The following is a 20,706-nucleotide window of genomic DNA, read 5'->3' as shown; positions in this document are numbered from 1 at the left end:
GCTACTTGTGTTTCAGCCACTGGAACTGGCAAGGCACACCAGCCTTTATATCGAACAGGGCCCGATTTCTGCTGAACAAATTTCTTTGCTAAGCAAAAATTGAATAGGGCGCAAGTCGCAACAATGTAAACTAAATGTTATTTTTCTGGAAACCTGTTTCTGTAAAGCAGTACTTTTCTGTGCTAAGCAAGTTTTTGTTTTTACAGGCTTTTAGCCAACTGTTTTAAGTTCAGGATCATAGCCGAGGAACACAAACAACCCACCGTTAAAACTTTGTACAACTAAAATGAAACCTTCTTTTATACCTAACTATAAATATAACTTACTCCATTTTAACATCAGATTCTTACAAACAACATATATATATATATTTAAACAACAACAAAATTAGCTGTTAACTGCTGTTAACCGAAAGTACTTATGGTTTAAATGCAACAAATTGTAAGTGTCTAGTTCGTATGACACTGCTCTAGAATTACAAAGGTCATGGGTTCGAGTCCCACCCGATTAATATATGCTTTTTCACAGAACTCAGAAAAGTACTGAGCATTGAGTGCTTACACACATCGGTGTAAATTGGTAAAACCAAAAATCAATATTCTTTATCCTTGATGCAAATTTCTATAAAAAAGTAAGTGGCTCGACATTTTGACCTCAGCAAGAATTGTTTCACTCGGTGAAGTCTACAAGATCTGTCTCTATTTTGTTCAAAGCTTACATTTCATTAGTACACTAAAAAGTACTCAAGTGTGTGAGTTTCAACATACCTCCACAACACAAATGTCTCAGCCTAAGTCCCTGATGGCCATCTAAAATCCCCAATGGAAACATTCAAGCTGTAAAACTTGACAACATCCGCTCTTAGACTCGTCTCATAAAAAAAAGTGACGCTCCACTTGTGCGACGACCTCATCTTGAACATCACCTCCCAATCTTAAACTGTTTGAATCAATGGCCCTGAAGATAGAATTCCCTTCATTCCTGAAATTTCTCCTCAATCCATCTTCCCCTGCTTCCTCTCACGAAAACCATGACAGCTTTATAGTCTGACATCCAGCATTCCTCACCCTAAACAAACACATGTGTTACAGTGGGGCCATGACCAGACATTAGTGGATGGAGTCAAGGCACCAGACATGCGTTAGCTAAACCGCTATTGTTTTGTTGTTCGAGAGCCGCTGCTGCGTACTTGTTGAAATCTTCCTCCCTTGTTTATTTATCCGGACCATCATGTTGGACTGGCTGCTCCTTTATGTTGCTCCATTAATTCTCATCATTATCATCTTGTGCCTCTTTCCTCCTGGTGATGCAAGCAACCCTCATCCTCGTCTTGTTTCCCTTGATGCTAAGCTCTTTCCTCCTCCATACATAGCAAAAACGGAAGGTACAACTCTGTTGGTGTCATCGTTAATTCTCACCCAGATTCATCACTTTGCATGAGCTCCTCTCCTTTTAAGCTTGTGATTCCTACATCTATCATTATTAAATCAATCACGCTGATTTTACTTGCATGTATGACCCCTCCAATTAAATTGATACGATTCTAATAGCACTTAATGTATATAACATACGTAGCTAACGTTAGTTGAGTCTTATTTGACAGTGTGTAGTTGCAGCTTGTCTGCAGACTGACTTGAAGTTGTGCTGAACTGACTATAACTGCATGTCACTCTATGTCAGTATTTAATAGGATTTGAAACTGTGTATGTTGGATTTATCTTTTGTAGAGATTTACCTTGAAAATATCTTGTAAGAGTAATTGTGTCTCCTCATACTGTCATAACTTTTCTTATTCTCTAAAGATGTTCCCAAATGGACCCAATGTCATAGCACTGCTTACCCCTTAGCAAAATGGTGATCGTAAGCGCAGAATGTAGCCGTAAGCAGAGTTGTGAATTGGGGCCCTGGTGCTGTATCAAACCAGTGCAGGTTGGAGTTATTATTCCAACACCTTTGAATACATTTTTATATGGGATTTGGTTTTTTTAAGATAAATTTTTAGTAATAAGTTTACACTTCATATGTTTGCAGAGGAACGATGGATTCGACTGCAAGACAAAGCCAAGTTACGCACCAAGGAGCTCGAGGGCGCTATTAACAGCCTAGCGGACTTTGAGCAAGCGCACACACGTCTCAAGACATGGCTGGGCGAGAAGGACAAGATGACTGCTGTCTTGGGACCCATCGGCATCGAGCCCGGGATCCTCAGGAACCAGAAACAACAAGTAGAGGTAAGAATTTTATTCCTAAAGAGTTTGGGTTCCTTTTAGTAAGGACACATAACAAAAACGTTAATAGATTTACATGGTTTAATGATAATTATGGTAGAAGGCTTCCCTTTAAATTACTTGCTGAGGTGATGTAGTGTTTGAAGAATGGAGCAAAACAATTTTTACAAAACTTCTTTTAGCATAAACAACGGATTTACTTAAAGTCTATGGGAAACTTTTGTAGGGGCACCAAGTCCGACAACGGAGGCCGTGGCATCTGTGTTATTCCAGGCCAAGTATTATGTGTATCAATAACAAGAAAACACCTCAAATAAAGACTGTATGTTTTTTCCATAATGTAAAATCTTCTATATAAAAATACAAAATTCTTTATAATAAGAATACCCATCATTTCATCATTTATGCAATTTTTTTGTATTTTAAACTGAAATATTTGAGGAATTCTCACTGTACATAATGTAAAACTCAATATGTTTGGGACCAAGTTTGTCTAATACGAGCATGACTTGCGTCATCTATGATAGATTTGCAATTTATGCTGGTACTTTGTGAAGTATGCATAATTTATCGTGGTATTAGGTATTTATGAGAACCCATTAACTTTGAAGTTGTGAATATTCTTTTCTGAGCTTCGTAAATGCCAAGAAAATAATGAATAAAAAACTCAAACTGACTTTTATGTGGTATAATGTACGGGTACTCATTTACCAGGGCCCAATATCATAGAGCAGAAAATATTGCTTAACAACTCTCTGCTGAGCAGAAATGGGAAATCACAAATGGTACATATGACATGGTAGGTTGGCTGGTGACCTTAATCTGATAAGCCAGGGATGAGATTGTTCAGACTTTTGGCTGAATTCAGACTTTTTATGTCGGCCTGTTTAAGAAAATCAGACTTGACTTCTCTAGTGATTTGGATACCGTTTCCAAAAGCTCCTTGGAATCTATACACCCAGGGGTTACCAAACGGTAGAAATGGCATCATTTCAACATACTTTTGAGTTTGTATCCAAGTTTTAGACTTTTTTTGTTAGTAATGACTCTCACCCCTGATAAGCATAATTTTGTTGTGCTTAGCACAGGGTGGTAAATAGCCATGAAGCTATGAAAAAGCCATTCTGGATGTGAATGCTGTTCATAAAAATCACAGTCATAAAAATTAGCACAATTTGCAGAATATTACCAAAAAAATTACGCGACCAGATTAATAATTCTTCATACAGGATTCCTTTAAACCAGAATCCTAACCCTTGATCATGGTTACTATCACCATCAGAGACACTTTAACTTTGAACTGTTTCTTATCGAGATAATTTATCTGCAATGCCTGATAAAAAACATAGCCTGGAGCTGTTGGTATGCGTTGATTATGAACATCTGCTAGCCGGCAGATGTGTCATTCGCTAATAAGTACTTAATAATCTGTAACCTTTGGAAATTGTTAGATAGTAAGACACATTAGCTTTGTGTCTGGCCACTTGAGCCTTTTTCGATGTGGGGAAAAAAAATACATAATGATATCAAGGACTAATGTTTCGTTTTCGCTGACATATAATAAACATATTGAAGTTGGTTGCACTTTTTGTGTTTGTTTATTAATAATTTGTATGTGTTTTTTAACATCTTGTCATAAGTCATCTGTCTGGCAGACAACCTATTTTACAAAAAGAGGAAACATTTTCAAATAATATTTGTGTTTATTTGTGAGGTGTGTTTATTTTGTTTAAGGTGTCTGCATTACTGTGTTGAAAGGTCAGGGTTCAGAGAGGTCAGAGATTAGTCTGGCTTAACAATGTTTTTTTTATTCGCAAACAAATTAGGATCGAAGTTGGAATTCCCCCAATCACTGAAGGTAGAAGAACTTTCCTGTAGGCCATTTTCATTTTGTAAAAGGGCACTTCCACTGGAAATCTTGAAGTCTATGAGACTTTTGAAGGGGCACCAAGGCCAAGACCAGGGCAACGGAGGCCATGGCTTGAAATTGACCACAACTTACTTTGTATCGGTACTTTCTTAGGTCCTCCAAGATGAATTCAATGCCCACGAAGGACAGATGGACAACATCAAAGAGGCGGGCAAGTCCATCCTGGAGAAGCAAGACTCCCGCACCCGTACCAACTCCCCGATCCAGCACCAACTGGTCGAGATTCAACGCCTCTGGGATGAGGTCAAGAAGAGACTGGACGGACGAGAGGGGCAGATCGACGACGTCTCAAGGGAGAGCGAGAAGTTCCATGAGATTCTGGCGGACAACTCCGATTGGCTGATTGAGTTTGGCAATAAGATCTCAACGCTGACACCCATCAGCGGCAACCCTGATGTAGTCAGACAACAGATGGAGGAGACAAAGGTATTTAATTGTTATTTATTTATTTATTTATTATTTATATTCATTTTATTATTAGTAATTGTTTTGTTTGTTGGTAGTAATTCCCAAAGGCTTCTGACTGGCACCCCCAAACAAATCAATTGATAAATATAGGCAGACCCCCAACATAGGGCTAGATAGCTCAGTTTGTTGAGCGCCTGCATTTTTCCCAAGGGTTGCAGGTTCAAACTCTGTTTTAGTAAATTTGTCTTTGTTCAGCCCCAAAATAATTTGGAACTTGTTTCCAATACTGATCGATGATTAACAAACTCGAGCCTTGTTCCTACTTCCTACGAAAGCGAATATGAACGCGAATGCGAATTTTGAGCTGTGCTCAACGCCAGCGAAACATTCACAGCGAAAACAGGGCTGTGACATCAAAATACGCTTTACTTTCGCAGGAAGTATGAACCGTACTTCATGCTTAGAATTTTTTTAAGCAGCCCCCAGTTCTCCTCATGTCTCTTTAACCTCTTGATAAGTCTAAATGTTTTCCGTTTCTTGCTTTGATTTCAAATTATAGACGTTACAGAGAGAGATAGAGAGGAAGAAGCCTGCAGTGGAAACCATGACAGACACCCACAGAACACTCACTACCCTCAACCCGGAGACGACTGCCAAGGCTGAAGTCACCCTCAAACTAGAGAGTGTCAAGACTCCGTACCAAGAACTCAGCAGAAAACTAGGTATAAAAATACTAGGTTTTATAGATGTGTTAATAAGAACAATGAAAACTTATATAGACCCAAAAATCCATAAAAGTGCTCATGGTGGTGGTAAATACAAGCAATAACAAACACATGTAGAATATCCAAAATTCAAATGTAAGCCTAAGCCAGGAAGAAATCCAGAATACAGTACATGTGGTAGAGAAATACAAAATGCAATAAAATATAGTTTTTACTCCGACACCGATGTGTGTGAAACATCGTATAATCGGTACTTTCCCCAAGTTCTGTGAAAAATAATTTACAGGCAAATCACTCGCATGGGACTTCTACCCATGACCTTTACATTGCTAGAGCTGGCTCAACGTTCAAGCAGGTCTTTAAAGCCAAACTGAATATTCTTAATCCCAAAGCAAATTCAACATCTATTAAATTATTATTGTTTTTTAGATGAGAGACAAGGGAAGCTACAGGCAGCCCTCTTGCAGTCTAAGGACTTTGAGGACTCCAATACTAACATGCTACAGTGGCTAGACACCAAAGAACGAGAGTTAACCTCGTCCAAACCAATCTCGGCTAAGCCTGACGTACTCAGAAGACAACTGGTTGAGCATGAGGTAAGTGCAGCATTATCATACGTTCAGTTTGAAGTAATAAACCACAAGGGAAACTAACCTACTAAGTTTTGAAATCACTCTGGGTTTATGGACATGGAAAAAACCATTTGACATTCATATCAATTGAGTAGAACTTTTTTAATTGAGTTAATTTATTGATTCGGACTAGATATTTTTATCGCCAATAAACATATGTTTATACTGTGGTAAAAAAATACACTATGTAATAAATACTACTGTCTGAGTATTCATTTTATGTTCACTGGAGCCGTATTTCAAATTTATTTCCAAATGCCTTCATTTATTACACCATATTTTATAAATATATTAAAACAATTCAGATCATAAAATAAATCATCCATATGCAAACAAACCCCAAATTTAAAGGGAGCATACAATTTTCATTTATTTATTTATTTATACACATCTTTAATGAGGGTAAACTCTGATCAGCGCCCAGCACTGCTGTCCATGGCGGCCCTTTGTAAAAAAAAAAAAAAAACAGTGAATGAGCAAAACTTGATTCCAGTTAATTTTTGGTGAGCCCAACATGTATGCGTTTCTTACTATTTTGAATATGTCTTGTCACAACCAATAGGACATCCCCAAGGAAATCGTCAAGCAGGGTTACACCTACGACCGCATGGTGGAGAAGATGGACAACCTCACCGAGGAAGCGCCCGCGGGGCCCGAAAAGACCGCTCTGCAACGCAAACGCGACACCCTAACCAAGAAGTGGTCTGGTGTGAACGACAAATCTACTCAGCGACAGGATAGGTTGCGAGACGCAAACACAACAGCTAAACAGTACACGGACGAGCTGAACCAATTCCAACCATGGTTGAGGAGTGCTGAGGACCGGTTGTCATCACTGGGACCGGTGACGATGAAACCCAATGTTGTCAAGAGACAGTACGAAGTGGTCAAGGTATGTGTCTCAGTTGGAATTCCTAATGATGATTCGCTGTGGTGGGATTTGAACCATGGCCCAAAGAGTTGAAATGCAGGACAAAATTATTTCGTCGGCAAGTTCGGGTGCCAACCTTTTGTAAAAAGGGTTCTCATGGTTGTTGCTTTGCGTCTATGCAAACCTTTACAATTTGGTTTTCTCTTGTTTCTCTTTAGCAACTTCGTGACGATGTTGAGAATCACCGTGACCATCACAACGCGGTCAACCAGACAGCCAAAGAGCTGATTAATAAGACAGATGTAGACCATCCGTATGTCAAAGATCAAGTGTCAGTGGTCAACAACAGATGGGAGAAACTCCAGAAAAGTAAAAATGGCTTCTTTGATATTCTGTTATCACTAAGAAAACTTTTGTTTCGTTAGCACAGTGTAACTCAGTTACCCTGCTCCTTGGTAGTAGAGAAGTCTTCCAAATTCCCAAAACTCAACTCTGAAAATCCACTCTACAGCAAGACAAGTTCTCAAAAGAGCATAATCTACCACGGAAGTGTTTTGAAAGTAACGAGGTTCCATAACAAACATTTGTTACTTCTACTTTCCAAAAATCTACTCACCAGTAGTAAAACATACAGCAAGACAAGTTCTCAAAAGAACATACATTAATCTACCAAGCAAGTAGATACACATGGTGTTTACCGCAAACCTAATATACAACACTGTTACTATCGTTAATTTTGGAATTGATGCTGACTGATTGGAGGAAGTGTTTTGAAAATATTGAGGTTTGGTAACAAACATTTTGAAAGAGAAATTCATAATGCTGTCACCGTCTACGCCATGTTCCCTGTGTGCAATTACATCTATCTATTATGATTTTCATTGAACTGAATAGGTGCCCGACTACTTTGGTTTTATTTCAATGACTTTACCATGCTTCAAACTCAAACGGGAACTACTTAAAAAAATTAATTAAGCAAGGTTTGCGGTGACACCATGTAAGAAATCTCTTTTGTGAGTAATGACGGCTCAGAGAAAAGCTGGTTTCAATTCGTTGAACAAATGCTTTTATTTTTGTTTATTCTTTAGATGTGAACGGCCAACTGCAAGTCCTTGAGGACCTGTCTGAGAGGCTGAATAGCTTCCAAGACAACATCAACCACTCACAGAACTCCTTGGCCAATGTGGAAGAGAAACTCGCTTCTCATGACATCATGGGATCCAAAGATCTCAGAAACCTTGACAAACTCCAGGTATGTGTCTTTATTTTTTTTTATTTTTTTTTATTTTTTTACTTATTTTCAAACATATCAAACTTAGAATCTCCAATATCTAAGATTATGAATTGCACAAATCAAGAAGTTGAGATTTAGTAGTTGACTATACTTATTCTAGTCATTGTGAAATCAGCTTGGAAGGAATTTGAACCTATAACCACGTGAATGCAAGTCCTGCAGTCTAACCTCTGATTTTCAACATTTTCAAACGTAGAATCTCCAAGACGAGATGGACAACATCGAGAAGACAATCTCGGTCGTCAAGGATCGCAGCGGTGATCTCATGTCTGCAGCGCCCTCTAACGCCGATACTGGACAGATCGTTGATGAGGTGGATGGAGTCCACAGACGCTATGAGAGACTGAAGGCTATGGTTGGTGACAGACGTAACCAGCTGGAGCTTGGAAGTCAAGAAGTCAAAGCCTTCCAGGTAGTTAAACAGTAGAATGTTCTCCTGTCCTTATCTGCAAGAATAAGCACTGGACAGTAGATACACACATGATGTTACCGCAAACCAAATACATTAACTTGAAGTCATTATGAACCATCATTCATCTCCTTTTTTTGTATTTTCTAGACGCTGTTGAATGACATCGGATCTCGTATGACGAACTCAGAGGAGTTGCTGGAGAGGTTTTCACCCGTCGCTCGAGACTCGCCAACTGTCAGTGGACAGATTGAGGAGACACAGGTACCAGCAAATGTTTTGTTGTCCAATATTTTTTAGGCTGTTGTTCCTCCCATTTCCTGCTGACTCAATAAATGAGGTGTAATCTTAAAGCTTATTTATTTGGTTTTTTTCCTTTTGTAGAAATTTAACGATGACCTGGATGACCTGAAGAAGGCGCTCCTGAGTGCTGATAAGAGCTTTCGCGATATCATCGACCGCGGGTACATGACCGACCCCGATGGATTCAGAGATCAGGTTTGTATGCATGCCTTTAGACTGGTCCCCTGTCTTTATCCGCAAAGATAGGTATTGGTTTCACAGAACCAGTGATTTCATTGGATACAATGATTTCATTGGATAAACATGCAGTGATGTAAGCTTTCTATATCTGTGTTTTGATTGGTCCGAGGTGATGTTTGTTGGCTGCACTTTCGGCCGTCTGCATGCAGCGTGCATTTGTATCTCCATGTGATTTGAATGTAGGTGAAAGGTGATTATGGATGGGGATTGACGTAAGCTAACAGCAGTACTCTGGCATTATTCATGAGCCTCAAAGTGTGACGTCAGATGTTCAGGCTAGCGTGTCCTACATGTATGTTCATTTCACAAAACATCGGAGCTCAAAAGTTGCCAAACCCAGAGAAATCTTGCTTACTGTATCTTGTGATAAGACGCCTGGGTTCTTCGTGTTTTATCTTAGTAGAAGAACAATCTATAGCATTTGCTCCTTTTGTGCATCTTTTAGCTGGACAACCTGAACAAGCGATGGGGACGCGTCCGTGAGCGAACCAACAGCAGACAGGGTGACCTGGAGAAGACACAAGGCAAGCTGAAGACTCTGCAACAGATCATCCAAGATGTAGAAGAGGGACTGGAGAAAGCTGAGACGCAGCAGAGAAGCCAGAGACCGGTTGGCGCTGATGTGGAGATGGTCAAACAGCAGATGAAGGAGTTCAAGGTATGTTGAATTTCTACGATTCTGTTTTCCGATTCGGAATCGGGAACATTTCTCAAACACAAGATTCACTTACTGTAAAGATAAGATAACATAAGAACTTTGTTATCTCACACTGGGTAAACTTAAACTGGCCTTAGTTCAAATAGTACAGACAAAGCACCAACATCTTAGAACAATAAACAGACAGACGGATTAAACAGATACAATAAAGAGTGAATATAGAGTGTACCAATATTTTCAAGGTAGGATTAAAAAGAATTCATAACAGTTATTTATATACAAGGTTTGAATATTCACTAGAGTAGTCCTTAAAACTGACAACTCGGAAAAGCACAACAACTTAAACTCATTGCGGTTGGGACAGCGTTGTGTTTTAATTCTCCATTGCAAAAGGCGATCCCCCGACGACTTAATAAAAACTTACGCTACATGGGGGTGAGATGGGTCAGACAAGATTATGAGTCCTGATGAAACAATTTGTCTTATCTTGTTGTCTCTGCTTGGTTTTTTTCCAAATACGTTTTTTTTTTCTTTCTTTTTTGTGGCAGACCTACATCAGAAACTATGTGGACACCTTAGCTCCTAGGATCCGTGAAGCCAACCGCGTCGGACAGAACCTGATCCAGAGTGCAGCCCCAAGAGTCAGCACCAACCAGCTTGAGCGGGATCTGGAGGCCATGAATGACCGCTGGAATAAGCTCAAGACCACCGTAAGTTCAAACGGTTATCATGCTTCCACCATCTTGGTCATGTTTCTTGTATTGCATTATACAGTAATGAATGCTAATATTCATTGTACAAAAAGGAACCAGACTATTTCTCCTCCAGCCTCGGTTTGGTTACATTAATTTGAATGTGAGAAAATCAAGATAGCTGCAAAATGATAAAGGTCTATTGAAAGACTACCATACATCAAGATGTGGCAAGTTTCTATCAGAAAAAGTTTGTATTTAATAGAAATCAGAAGTAGTGTATGAACTAGTTATCTAGTTTCCGCCTTCAGGCACCACCAAGCCATGCCCAGCGACTAGTTAATCCCCAACAAGGCAGTACATAAGCAGTATCCAGCAACAGCGTCCAGCATTCTCTTGGAGACGACCAGCCCATACCGGTTCTTTTCAAACCCACCACTACTAAAAAAGAGATATTCACATGGTGTTACTGCAAACCCTCTCTTAAAACAAATTATTGCAATCGCTTTGCAGAACTCGGACCGTGAGGCTAAGCTGAACGAGGGCCTGCTCCGATGCGGCAAGTTCCAGGAAGCTCTGAACAGCTTGATGTCCTGGATCGGAGAGACAGAGGAGCTTGTCTCACACCAGAAGGATGCTTCCTCAGACTACAAGGTGGTCAAGGCTCAGCTGGCTGAACAACTGGTAAGACGAGGGGCCTTGAGATTAAGGGGGTTTGGGATTAAGGGAATGGGAGGGAGTAAAGCCGTAATCCCAGTGGATTGGTTCTTCTGCTGCAACGCGTAAAGTTACTGTGATTGGTGTAATGCTGCTGTATATTCTGTGATGTTTACATAGCGTTTTACAGCGTGGTCACGGTAGCTTTACAGCTCAGAGCTGTTCCCGTTTATTTTTTAGCAGCCCCGTTAAATTACTGGGCTGCGCGGAAGTCTTACGCAACCTCTTTCGACCTGTTAGTTTTATATTACGATTGCATTAAGTTGACAAGGAGGGCAGTTTACCATGCGTCCCCATTGGATTTAATTTTGTCATTCTGCAGAAAAGTTGCGGTACTTAAACAAAAAATTGTCTAATGGGAACACAGCTTAAGAACCAGGGAAGGCTTTTGCTAAAAAGTATCCGAGGGATCCGTTGATACTAAAGGATAAATTCAAACGTTTCTTTCTCTTTTTCTCAACAGCTTCTTGACCGTCTCATCACCGATCGAGAACCAAGTGTCGAGGCCCTAAAAGAGATGGGCGAACAGCTCTCCAGAGTCTCCGAGACCCAAGACCGCGCTCGCATCCAACAGCAACTGACTGACCTGGAGAGACGCTGGAGGGCGCTTGTTGACTCCGTGCGCGACCGAAGGAAGAAGCTTGAGCAGACGGAGAAGACAGCCAAGGGGTTCCATGAGCAGATCAACCCGCTAGTGGAGTGGCTGGACAAGACGGAGAGGAGCTTGGTGTCGCAGGAGCCTGTCAGCACGGAGAAGGCACAGATACAGAAGCAGATCCAACAGCAACAGGTAAGGCGATTTTTAGGGTTCTAAAAGCATTTTTTTAACAAATCTCATGAGTTTAAAAGAAAAAAATTCACGCGTGAAAGACTATCATTGGCTGGGAGTCGTACATAGTGCGTACCTGCGTGCACCTTTCCATTGTCATGTGCAATCACTCTATAGGTATTTAAATATTTAATACAACTCACTAAGCAAGATATCTCAAAAAGAGACACTAGTGGTTGAATTAATAGCAAATTGGAATTAATATTAATAGGAAATTGTGCATTTACAAAAAGCACTGTCGATTTGTAATAAGTACAGTATTTGAAGTCAACGGTATAGTATACATCATTGTGTTACATTGCAAGAATGGTTGAAACTGTGATATAAATGTGTGTCTGTTACATGTGTAGCTATTAAGATGTTATCATTGGAGACGACAAAGATTAGAATATGAAGAAAATGTCATCTCCTTTGTTTAAAAAAGTCGCTCATTTGCTAATGATGAAGGGATACTGTATCTAGAGCCAGATATGTTTAAAATGGTTTAAGACTTCTTGTTAATTTACAACAATCTTGAGATGTTTGAAATAAACATGTAACTGATTTTTTTTCCATCTGTGTTGGACACATCCTAGCACTTTGCAACCTCGGGAAAAGTTGCTTTATAAATACCAGCTTAATTTTTATTTATTTATTTATTATGATGCCATCTCCTTCAATTCCTCATGCTAACTCAAAGGCTCTGGCCCAAGAGGTGAAACTCAAATCACCCAGTGTGGATAAAGCCAACCAAAATGGCGAAGAGTTGTGCCGAATCTCCGTCCCCCTGGAGCGTGAGGTTGTCCGATCACGGTTGGATAACCTCAACAGTCGCTTCAAGGCGCTGGCGGACAAGAGCGCCGATAAGCAGGGAAGGTTGTCCAACGCCTTGGCCAGTAAAGAGGTCTTTGGGTGTGGGGAAGCGTCCCTGCTTCGTTGGTTGACGGGGACGGAGCGGAGTCTAGCGAAGCAACAACCGATATCCATCTACCCGGAGGTGACGAAGAGACAGCTTAGCGAACATATGGTACAGTAGATGATGTTCGAATATCGTCTGTCGGAATTTGGTTGTCAGTGATTTTTTGGTGGTGGTTTTGGACTTGGTGTTTGCCCGAAGGCTTCTAACTTTAATCATGTGGTTGACTGAACTGAACTGACTGAAATAATCCCTTCTATTGGAAATGAAGTGTTAATCTACCCCACCTTCTATCTTCTTTCCTCCAAATGCTTCTCCTACTTGAAGAACGACCTTTCCCCTCTATGGTGTTTCTCTCAATCTCTGTTGTTTCAGCTTGTTTTGAAATCTTGATACAAAACCTGCCTCCTAAGTACTCTCTATTTGTAAACCTGTGTCCATACATATTTCTAATTCTAAGTCCCAAAACACCATTTCTGAATCTTTTTCTACCCTCTGTTTCCACTGCTGATGTGAATTTTTTTATCTCAACCTTGCTCATGTATGCCATTTTGAATATTTATGCATGACAAATGGGAATAACAGATGTCGGAGCTAACTGGATCGGTCAGTGAATTGGTGGCACTGCACCGATAGTTCTAAACAAGACCCATTTTTATAGATAGAGCTACTTAAGCACTTGGTTCTTTTCAGTGACCCTAACTCTTGATTCATTATCTGGACCCTTCTCTGTACTGGCTCAAAAAATCTTTCTTAAAATTATTGGTTTTCTAAACATTGGTTTGCTGGCCTATATTGTGGTGAATGGTTATATACTGGAATGGGAACTTACTGCTCACATGGTTTGCTGTGTCTGGTGATTTTTCTGCTGTTTGCTCCTGATCCTATCCTTACTGTAGAAATTATTATCTTGAGCCAATTTCATAGAGCTGCTTAAGCAGACAATGTTGCCAACCAGTTCTGTGCTAAGCACAAATGAGCAGGATACCAGTCAAAGATGGTGCTTGTTTCATGGTATTTTGACTGGTAACCTGGTAAGCGCTATTTAGTTGTGCTTAGCTGCTTTTTGTGAATAAGCAGCTCTATGAAATTGAGCCCTGTGCTCACAACTGGTTTTGCAAATAATGGTTATGGGTTATTTTCCTTGTGACCGTTTTTGTGCAACTTTGATTCTGGATAATATGTTGTCATAAGCCCCTTTCACACGAGAGCAATTTAGCAAGGGTCCCTTGCTAAGCTGTAGCATGGTTGTAAAATTTTACAAAAATGTACCTCGTGTGAAAGGACAACAATCTGTGCTACTGTCCAAGTTCTCTTGCCTGTCAAACATGGCTTCATAACACAACCATGCTCAAATTAAGCAAGGGACCCCAGATATATTGCTGCCGTGTGAATAGCACTTTATTCACAGCAGTGTACAGTCTTTACTATTGAAATGAAGTGTGACTTTGAACTAACCAGTTTCAATAAGGCTTTCTTAGTCTTCATTCAAGGATACAATCTAACAGTTCCAACTAATCTTAAGTAGCCTTGCATTCAAGTAGCAATTGTTGCTGTTTCTATTAATTTTTGACAACTTGAGTTTCTTTAACTAATAGGTGCTAAAAATTTTGGTTAAAAAATAACGTTGAAAACAAATTCAGTCATTGTTCTTTAGAAGATCTTTTAACATTTCATAAACTGCTACCAGGATTCAAATGCTTAATGCTATTAGGGTACTAACCATCACTGACAAACACCATGACGTGGTATGATACATCTTCAACTCGGTTAAGTACTCTTAAACCGATTTAATGAATCCTCACTTTCTTTGATCCATGAGTCGTTAAATCGTTTCTGTGGAATGTCACATCTTCAACTGGAATGATACATCTTCAACTCGGTTGTATACTCTTAAACCGATTTAATGAATCCTCACTACCATGAGTCTTTAAACCGTTTCTGTAACCTGTGGAATGTCTTCAACTTGGTTTAAATATTTGTAAACTGTTTAACTAATTGTGGTTTATAACTTGACCGTTCTAGACCATTGGATATGGGGCATTGCCTTTAAAGCTTGGCTTAAATACATTTAGACTAGTTTAAATGATCCACATATTCATCCATCCATAAGTCTTTAAACTATTAACCTTTAATTTTTAGTTATCTATATTAAAGAACTCTTCATTTTTAACTTGGTTTAAATACATTAAAACTGGTATAGCATAATAAACCTTAAACCTTCTAGTTACATGTAATTAAACTAAGTTATAGCTTAATTATAATGCTAAACAGGGTTTATTAAAATGTTAAGTAAACCTTTGGTCAAATGATAGGCAAAAAACATGTTTACGTGATCAGAATGAAAATACATGCAAAGGTGATAACATGTTGACTTATTTCTGTGTACAAATAGAGTGGGGGAAAATTGGTTTGTTTCCAGTAAATCATTTTAACGTTTGTATTTTTCTGCGAGTGAGACCAAAATGTGTGCCCAAAGGTGTGCTTGACCATTCATCGTTGTGCTTGTATTTTATTTGTGTTCTGTGTTATATCTGATTACATTTCGTCTTGATTTTGTTGTTCGATTCCTTCATAAATCATCGATCACATAATATTAATAACTTAATATACATAATGATTAACTATTACTAAGTTGTGACTGACTGTTTGGTTGTTGTGATAACCAATTCCACTCTCTGTGTTTTAATGTTATGATGTTTTGGAATGATGTAATTTTTATGTGTTTTGCATGAAACAGGTATTTTAAATAACTTGAAAAGCTATTTCGGTGTATCAATGGTGCCTTGGTTTGATAGAGAGCAGTATACACATGTACTTCAGTTGCAATAGAAGAACGGTGGCGTTGGGATACACAAAGCACCATTATCAAACATAAATTCTATTGTACAGTTTGCAAATCCTACTGTACTCTTGTTGCAGGTTTAATGAAGTCGGATAAAGTAATGTTGGTTTTTAGTTGGGCTTCAAACCTATTGTCGAAGCAGCTGTATCTCCCCTTCCCTGTCATTCAGCTTCAGACATTCCATCTCAACTCCTTAGGAGTATGCAGCCCCGGCTGCCAAATTGGTGTCACATGTTCTTATATTTCCTTTTCAAGCAAATCCCCTTGTGGGGACCCACTTTAACAAAGAAAAACTTTGTGGGACCTTTTTTCAATTGTGTAAAAGCCTGTCGTGTATGTCGGCATCCCAGGGAAGTCCGTCCGCTGGAGATTCTGTCCCTCATACGGGAAATTAACGTGGACTGAAGGAGGATGATTCAAAAGAGGGCGCTATCAGAAGAAGTTTTGTGTACAGTTTGCCACACGCTGGACAGAATCTCCGGGGGGGACAGAATCTCTCCTGTCACAGTGGAACATATTCACATGAGATTCAACATCTGAAAGATTGTGTTTTAGAGGAAGTCTAACATAATGTTAACGCTGTTTGTAATCCATGCTTGGTTTCAGACACTTCACAATGGAATCCAGTCTCGCCGCCCTGACATCAACAAGGTCATTCAAGATGGTCAGGATCTTCTCAAACAGTGCACAGGTAAAAATCTAAATTCTATCACACTCTTCAGTCTCCTGCCGATGACTAGAGAAACCTAGTTGAAACGTTGAGAACTCACTCAGCGGTAGTGAAGTTAATAACGAGAAGTCCCCTTGATCCACTAAAGCAAGAGTAGTAGTCGTGGCCGATTTTCTATCTGCCGTCAAGGTAGTAGTTAAAAGCCAGAACAGTTATTTTCAGAACACCCTTGATGCACAAAAGCATTAAACATTATCAATCCAAACCACCATGAAATACTCCTGCAACGTTGCTATTTGCAGAGTTGCCAACTCTCCCTGATTCTGCAGAAAGTTCCCTGAAAATAACCCAACCTTACCATGTTCTGATGGACAAACTTGCAAATCTTCTCGATCATGGAAATCTTGTCACTTTTATGTTGAGTGCGATTCTAAAAAGTTACCTGATTGCTGTACAAAATCTCCCTGATTGCAAGATGCAAGTGTTGGCAACTTTGCGCGTGTTAAAGTTGCAAGAGAATAGTGAGGAAAAAAACACTCTTGTTGCGCAAATTTGTGTGTTTTCAGATGCCTAAAAAAGGCTTCAGGCGTGAGTTTTTTAAAATTTGAGTGAGAAATTACCTCATTCTCAAAAACTTTACTTTAGAGGGAGCCGTTTCTCACAATGTTTTATACTATAAACAGCTCTCCATTGCTTGTTACCAAGTCTGTTTTTATGCTAACAATTTTTTTTTAGTAATTACCAGGGGTGTCGAGTGCCTATAAACCTAACATCATTTGTCTTCAATTTTCCCAGGTAAAGAGATCATCGATGTCCAACAGAAACTCGACACGATCCAGAATCGCTACGACGACATCTGCCAGAAGAGCGAGGACCGACTGTCTCAGCTCCAGCAAGCTGTTCCACTCACCCAAGACTTCAATCGCATCCAGAGCGACGTCGACAAGTGGATCACGCAAGCTGAGAGAGATGTAAGAGGTTTCGACCAATCAGTGCCCGCTGAACAGCAGAAGACGGTTCAAGAGGTAAAGTAGAAACTCACCTACGATTTCATAAATTGTTTGGAAGTCCAGTCAAACTTTTTGCCGATGTGATGTTTTCATTTGAAAGTAACACTACAGGCCTTATAATAACCCTTGCCACCCACAGTAAGAGCTTAAGCCTAGGAATGCAAATGCCATACGAATTTTGCAAATTCGCAATGAATAATTCGCAACAGTAAAGCTGTGCTCAACTCTTTCAAAAAATTCACTGCGAAAACAGCCCTGTGACGTCAAAACTCACTTAGCATTCGCGGGAAGTATGAACTGGGCTTAAGTGCCTTTGCTTTTTCTGTGGTGCCCTCAGCAAGGATCCAATACAAACTTGCGTTGTCCCCATAGAAGTGCCCCTTAGCAGAGGGAAAGTGCTGTGCCTCTTACGTTATTCATGTTTCTTGTGCAGAAATTACAAAGTGGAATCGACGAACACCGTCCAGTCATCGATGACATGAACCAGAAGGGAGACAAACTCATCGCCATCAGTCCAGGACAAGGAGCTGCAGAGGTCCGCCAGCAATGCAGCGATGCTAACAAGCGCTTCACTGAGCTCTGCGCCCAAACAAAGGACATTGAGTATCGACTCAGTGCTATGCTAGAAGGAGCACAGAAGGTAATAACATCACTTTCTCCCCCACCCCCCTCATTGAGAGAAAGGAAGATTTGAGTACCTTGTTTGGTAGAAACGTGCGCCATATAAGACTTCAATATTATTATTATTATTATTAGCCAGTGAAGCTGTTTCAGAATTGGGGTGATAGAACAGGAATACATGCTGCGGTCGTTTGTAGGCGTTGAAGATGGGAAATCTGGTTGTTGGGAAGACTATCGAGAAGAGCACTGTCATTGGTAAAGAGGCAAAGTAGATTTGAAGTGAATAATAATCTTTTATTTGATTTGGAATTTAAGGTCGAGCAGAGCATGGACACCCTACTAGCCTGGATCAATGACACTGAGAGAACCTTAGCTAACAATGTCAAGGAGACAGTCGGAGTGGACGCCGACGGAGTTCGAGAACAACTCAAGAAGACCAAGGTAAAGATCCTCAGATCCATCTTTAATTATTTTTTTTTAAACCTGTTTTTTTTTAAGTTATCGCCTACATTGTACCTCACAAGGCTGGATGGCTACTGATTTGAATTATTGACCCAGATCAACTGCCACCAGGGGCACGCTGCCACCTACTGCTAAGGCTGAAACAGGGTTACCCCCTTCACAACCTGTAAGGATGTAGGCATGGGTATCATCAACAAGGAGCATTGCAGGTCGAGCAGCATGCACTACCTTCCCAACTTATGTAAAGTGACTTGCTCAAGGGCACAGTGTCATGACTGGCAATCAAACCCATACTCTGCTGATGACAACACCAGGGCCCAAGTTCATAAAGCCTGTAAGCACAAAATTTTGCTTAGAATGAAATTTCTTCCTTGATAAAAACAGGATTGCCAACCAAATTTCCATTTTTTGCATATTGCTTGTTACTGGTATTAAGCTGTTGCTTGCTTATTCCTGAAAATCATGTGGAAATTTGGTTGATAATCCTGTTTTTATCAAAAAAAACAATTTCATGCTTTCGTGCTTACAGGCTTTATGAAATTGGGCCCAGAGCTTGGGTCTGGTGAGCTACACGGCACGGCCACAACACGCCACAAAAAATTATGATCTTAGGTCGTAATCTTTATATGACAAATAAAACATTGACGTCTTGTTGTTTTGATGCAGGCCTTAGACAGAGAGATCAATTCTAAGTCAAGTCGCATCCAAGACACCATCGGAGCAGCCGAGATCCTCCTCCAGCAGACCACCGATGCCAACCAGCGTCGACGACTTGACGACCGTCTGAAGCAGCTCAAGCAGAAGTATGATGCCCTCTCCACGGCCTCCGCTGACCGCGTTGAGGTCCTGGAGGAAGCCCTGCCGCTAGCTTTGTCCTTCAATGAGACCCATGAGGAGCTGACAGGCTGGCTGAAGGATATCGAGTCGGATTTGAAGAGTCTTCGTCCACCAGGCTTGGATGTCGAGGAGATCAAGAAAGAAGTCGACAAGAACAGGGTGAGGAAAGCAATTTTGGGCATTTAATAATCTCAAACAAGAAAGTTTAAAATTTAGTTTTATTTAAAAAAATTTAAAAAAAAATTTTTCCTTGGACATGGATGAAATTGTCTGACAAAAACTACTCGACATTTATAAGATCATACAAGAAAGTTTAAAATTGATTTTCGTTCCCCATGGGACATGAATAAAACAGTCTAACACAAAATACTGGAAATGGTATTTTATAATTCACTGAAACAGTGAAACGACCGGAAGTGCTTGTCATCTACAACATCATTGCGTGGTATCAAAAGTTTTTTTAACCACCGGTTCTTTTGAGAACTACCACTATTCAAAAGATATATTCACATGGTGTTACCGCAAACTTCTCTAAGTGTTGTTTCCACCATGCAAAGTTTTATATCCTACTTAAAGTTTTATTTTTGATCTTTGAGAATTTTGATTTCAGTCACAAATTGACCCATTCTATAAGTCTTGAAAGAGGTTTTCAGAAAATTTGACAATCCTTGATATTTTTATTATTCAGCTGATGAACCAATCCGTCAACGAGAAACAACAGTACATCAACAAGCTGAACAGAATCGCCCCAGAGCTGTGCAAGATCAGCCCAGGAGCTGGAGCCCGCTCACTAGAAGCCAAGGTAGACAGCGACAACACACGCTACGAGAACGTCAAACAAGATGTCAATAGCAGAGGAGAGAAACTCTTTGATCTTCTCTCAAGGACTAGCACGGTAAGTCATCCACACTTGAGTTTCCTTGTCTTTATTTTTACTTTTATTTGTAGTTTAAGCCCCTACATGTACAACAGCAAACATGTTATCACTACGTTCTGTAAGAAATATAGCCGGACAGGGTGTGGACGTGGTGGCAACTTTTTACAGGAAAAACAAACAAAAACGCTACTTTAGTATCTAGGATGGATCAAGAGGGTAAATCATAACTAGAAGTTCAAAAAGGTGAAGGATGAAAAAGAGAATGAGCTGGTCTCTGTCAAGCCTGGAATTAATGGGGGGGGGGCCTTGGAGGCCATGTGCCCCTGGTCTTGGCCCTTGGTGCCCCTTCAAAAGTTTCCTATAGACTGTAAGATTCTCCAATGGAAGTGCCCTTTGAAAATGAATTCGGCCTTGCCCTCTCAAAGATGACATTGCAGGCATCATCGGAGTGTGGGTTTGACTCGTGGTCATGACACTAGTGTCCTTCAGCAAGACACTTAACCATAAATTGCTTCCCTTCACTAGGCATTTAAATAGGAACCTCTAACCATCT

The 20,706-nt window shown here is 40.1% G+C and overlaps 2 protein-coding genes across 2 annotated transcripts in view; both read left to right on the top strand.

Annotated features, from left to right (window-relative positions):
- Window positions 1–20,706, top strand: part of LOC117304446 — a 230,747-nt gene that overhangs the window by 185,616 nt on the left and 24,425 nt on the right. The window contains exons 177-196 of the mRNA XM_033788903.1: window positions 2,032–2,231; window positions 4,252–4,584; window positions 5,126–5,288; window positions 5,721–5,887; window positions 6,486–6,815; window positions 7,013–7,163; window positions 7,883–8,046; window positions 8,285–8,500; window positions 8,648–8,761; window positions 8,882–8,995; window positions 9,486–9,698; window positions 10,247–10,408; window positions 10,904–11,074; window positions 11,571–11,897; window positions 16,283–16,367; window positions 17,142–17,371; window positions 17,790–17,996; window positions 18,293–18,418; window positions 19,106–19,435; window positions 19,965–20,171. Of these exons, the coding sequence (XP_033644794.1) occupies window positions 2,032–2,231; window positions 4,252–4,584; window positions 5,126–5,288; window positions 5,721–5,887; window positions 6,486–6,815; window positions 7,013–7,163; window positions 7,883–8,046; window positions 8,285–8,500; window positions 8,648–8,761; window positions 8,882–8,995; window positions 9,486–9,698; window positions 10,247–10,408; window positions 10,904–11,074; window positions 11,571–11,897; window positions 16,283–16,367; window positions 17,142–17,371; window positions 17,790–17,996; window positions 18,293–18,418; window positions 19,106–19,435; window positions 19,965–20,171 (4,010 nt within the window). The remainder of the gene's footprint in view (window positions 1–2,031; window positions 2,232–4,251; window positions 4,585–5,125; window positions 5,289–5,720; window positions 5,888–6,485; window positions 6,816–7,012; window positions 7,164–7,882; window positions 8,047–8,284; window positions 8,501–8,647; window positions 8,762–8,881; window positions 8,996–9,485; window positions 9,699–10,246; window positions 10,409–10,903; window positions 11,075–11,570; window positions 11,898–16,282; window positions 16,368–17,141; window positions 17,372–17,789; window positions 17,997–18,292; window positions 18,419–19,105; window positions 19,436–19,964; window positions 20,172–20,706) is intronic.
- Window positions 12,295–13,165, top strand: LOC117304445 (dystonin-like). Its single transcript, XM_033788902.1, has one exon. It carries the CDS (start codon window positions 12,577–12,579, stop codon window positions 12,949–12,951), a length of 375 nt encoding a protein of 124 aa, XP_033644793.1. The 5' UTR covers window positions 12,295–12,576; the 3' UTR covers window positions 12,952–13,165.

The sequence above is a fragment of the Asterias rubens genome, chromosome 21, assembly GCF_902459465.1.
Source record: "Asterias rubens chromosome 21, eAstRub1.3, whole genome shotgun sequence".
Lineage (NCBI taxonomy): Eukaryota > Metazoa > Echinodermata > Asteroidea > Forcipulatida > Asteriidae > Asterias > Asterias rubens.
This window is presented reverse-complemented; position numbering and strand designations above follow the sequence as displayed.

Excerpts from the sequence above, each read along its gene's own strand:
- LOC117304445 (XM_033788902.1), top strand. The coding sequence starts at position 12,577 with ATGATGCCATCTCCTTCAATTCCTCATGCTAACTCAAAGGCTCTGGCC.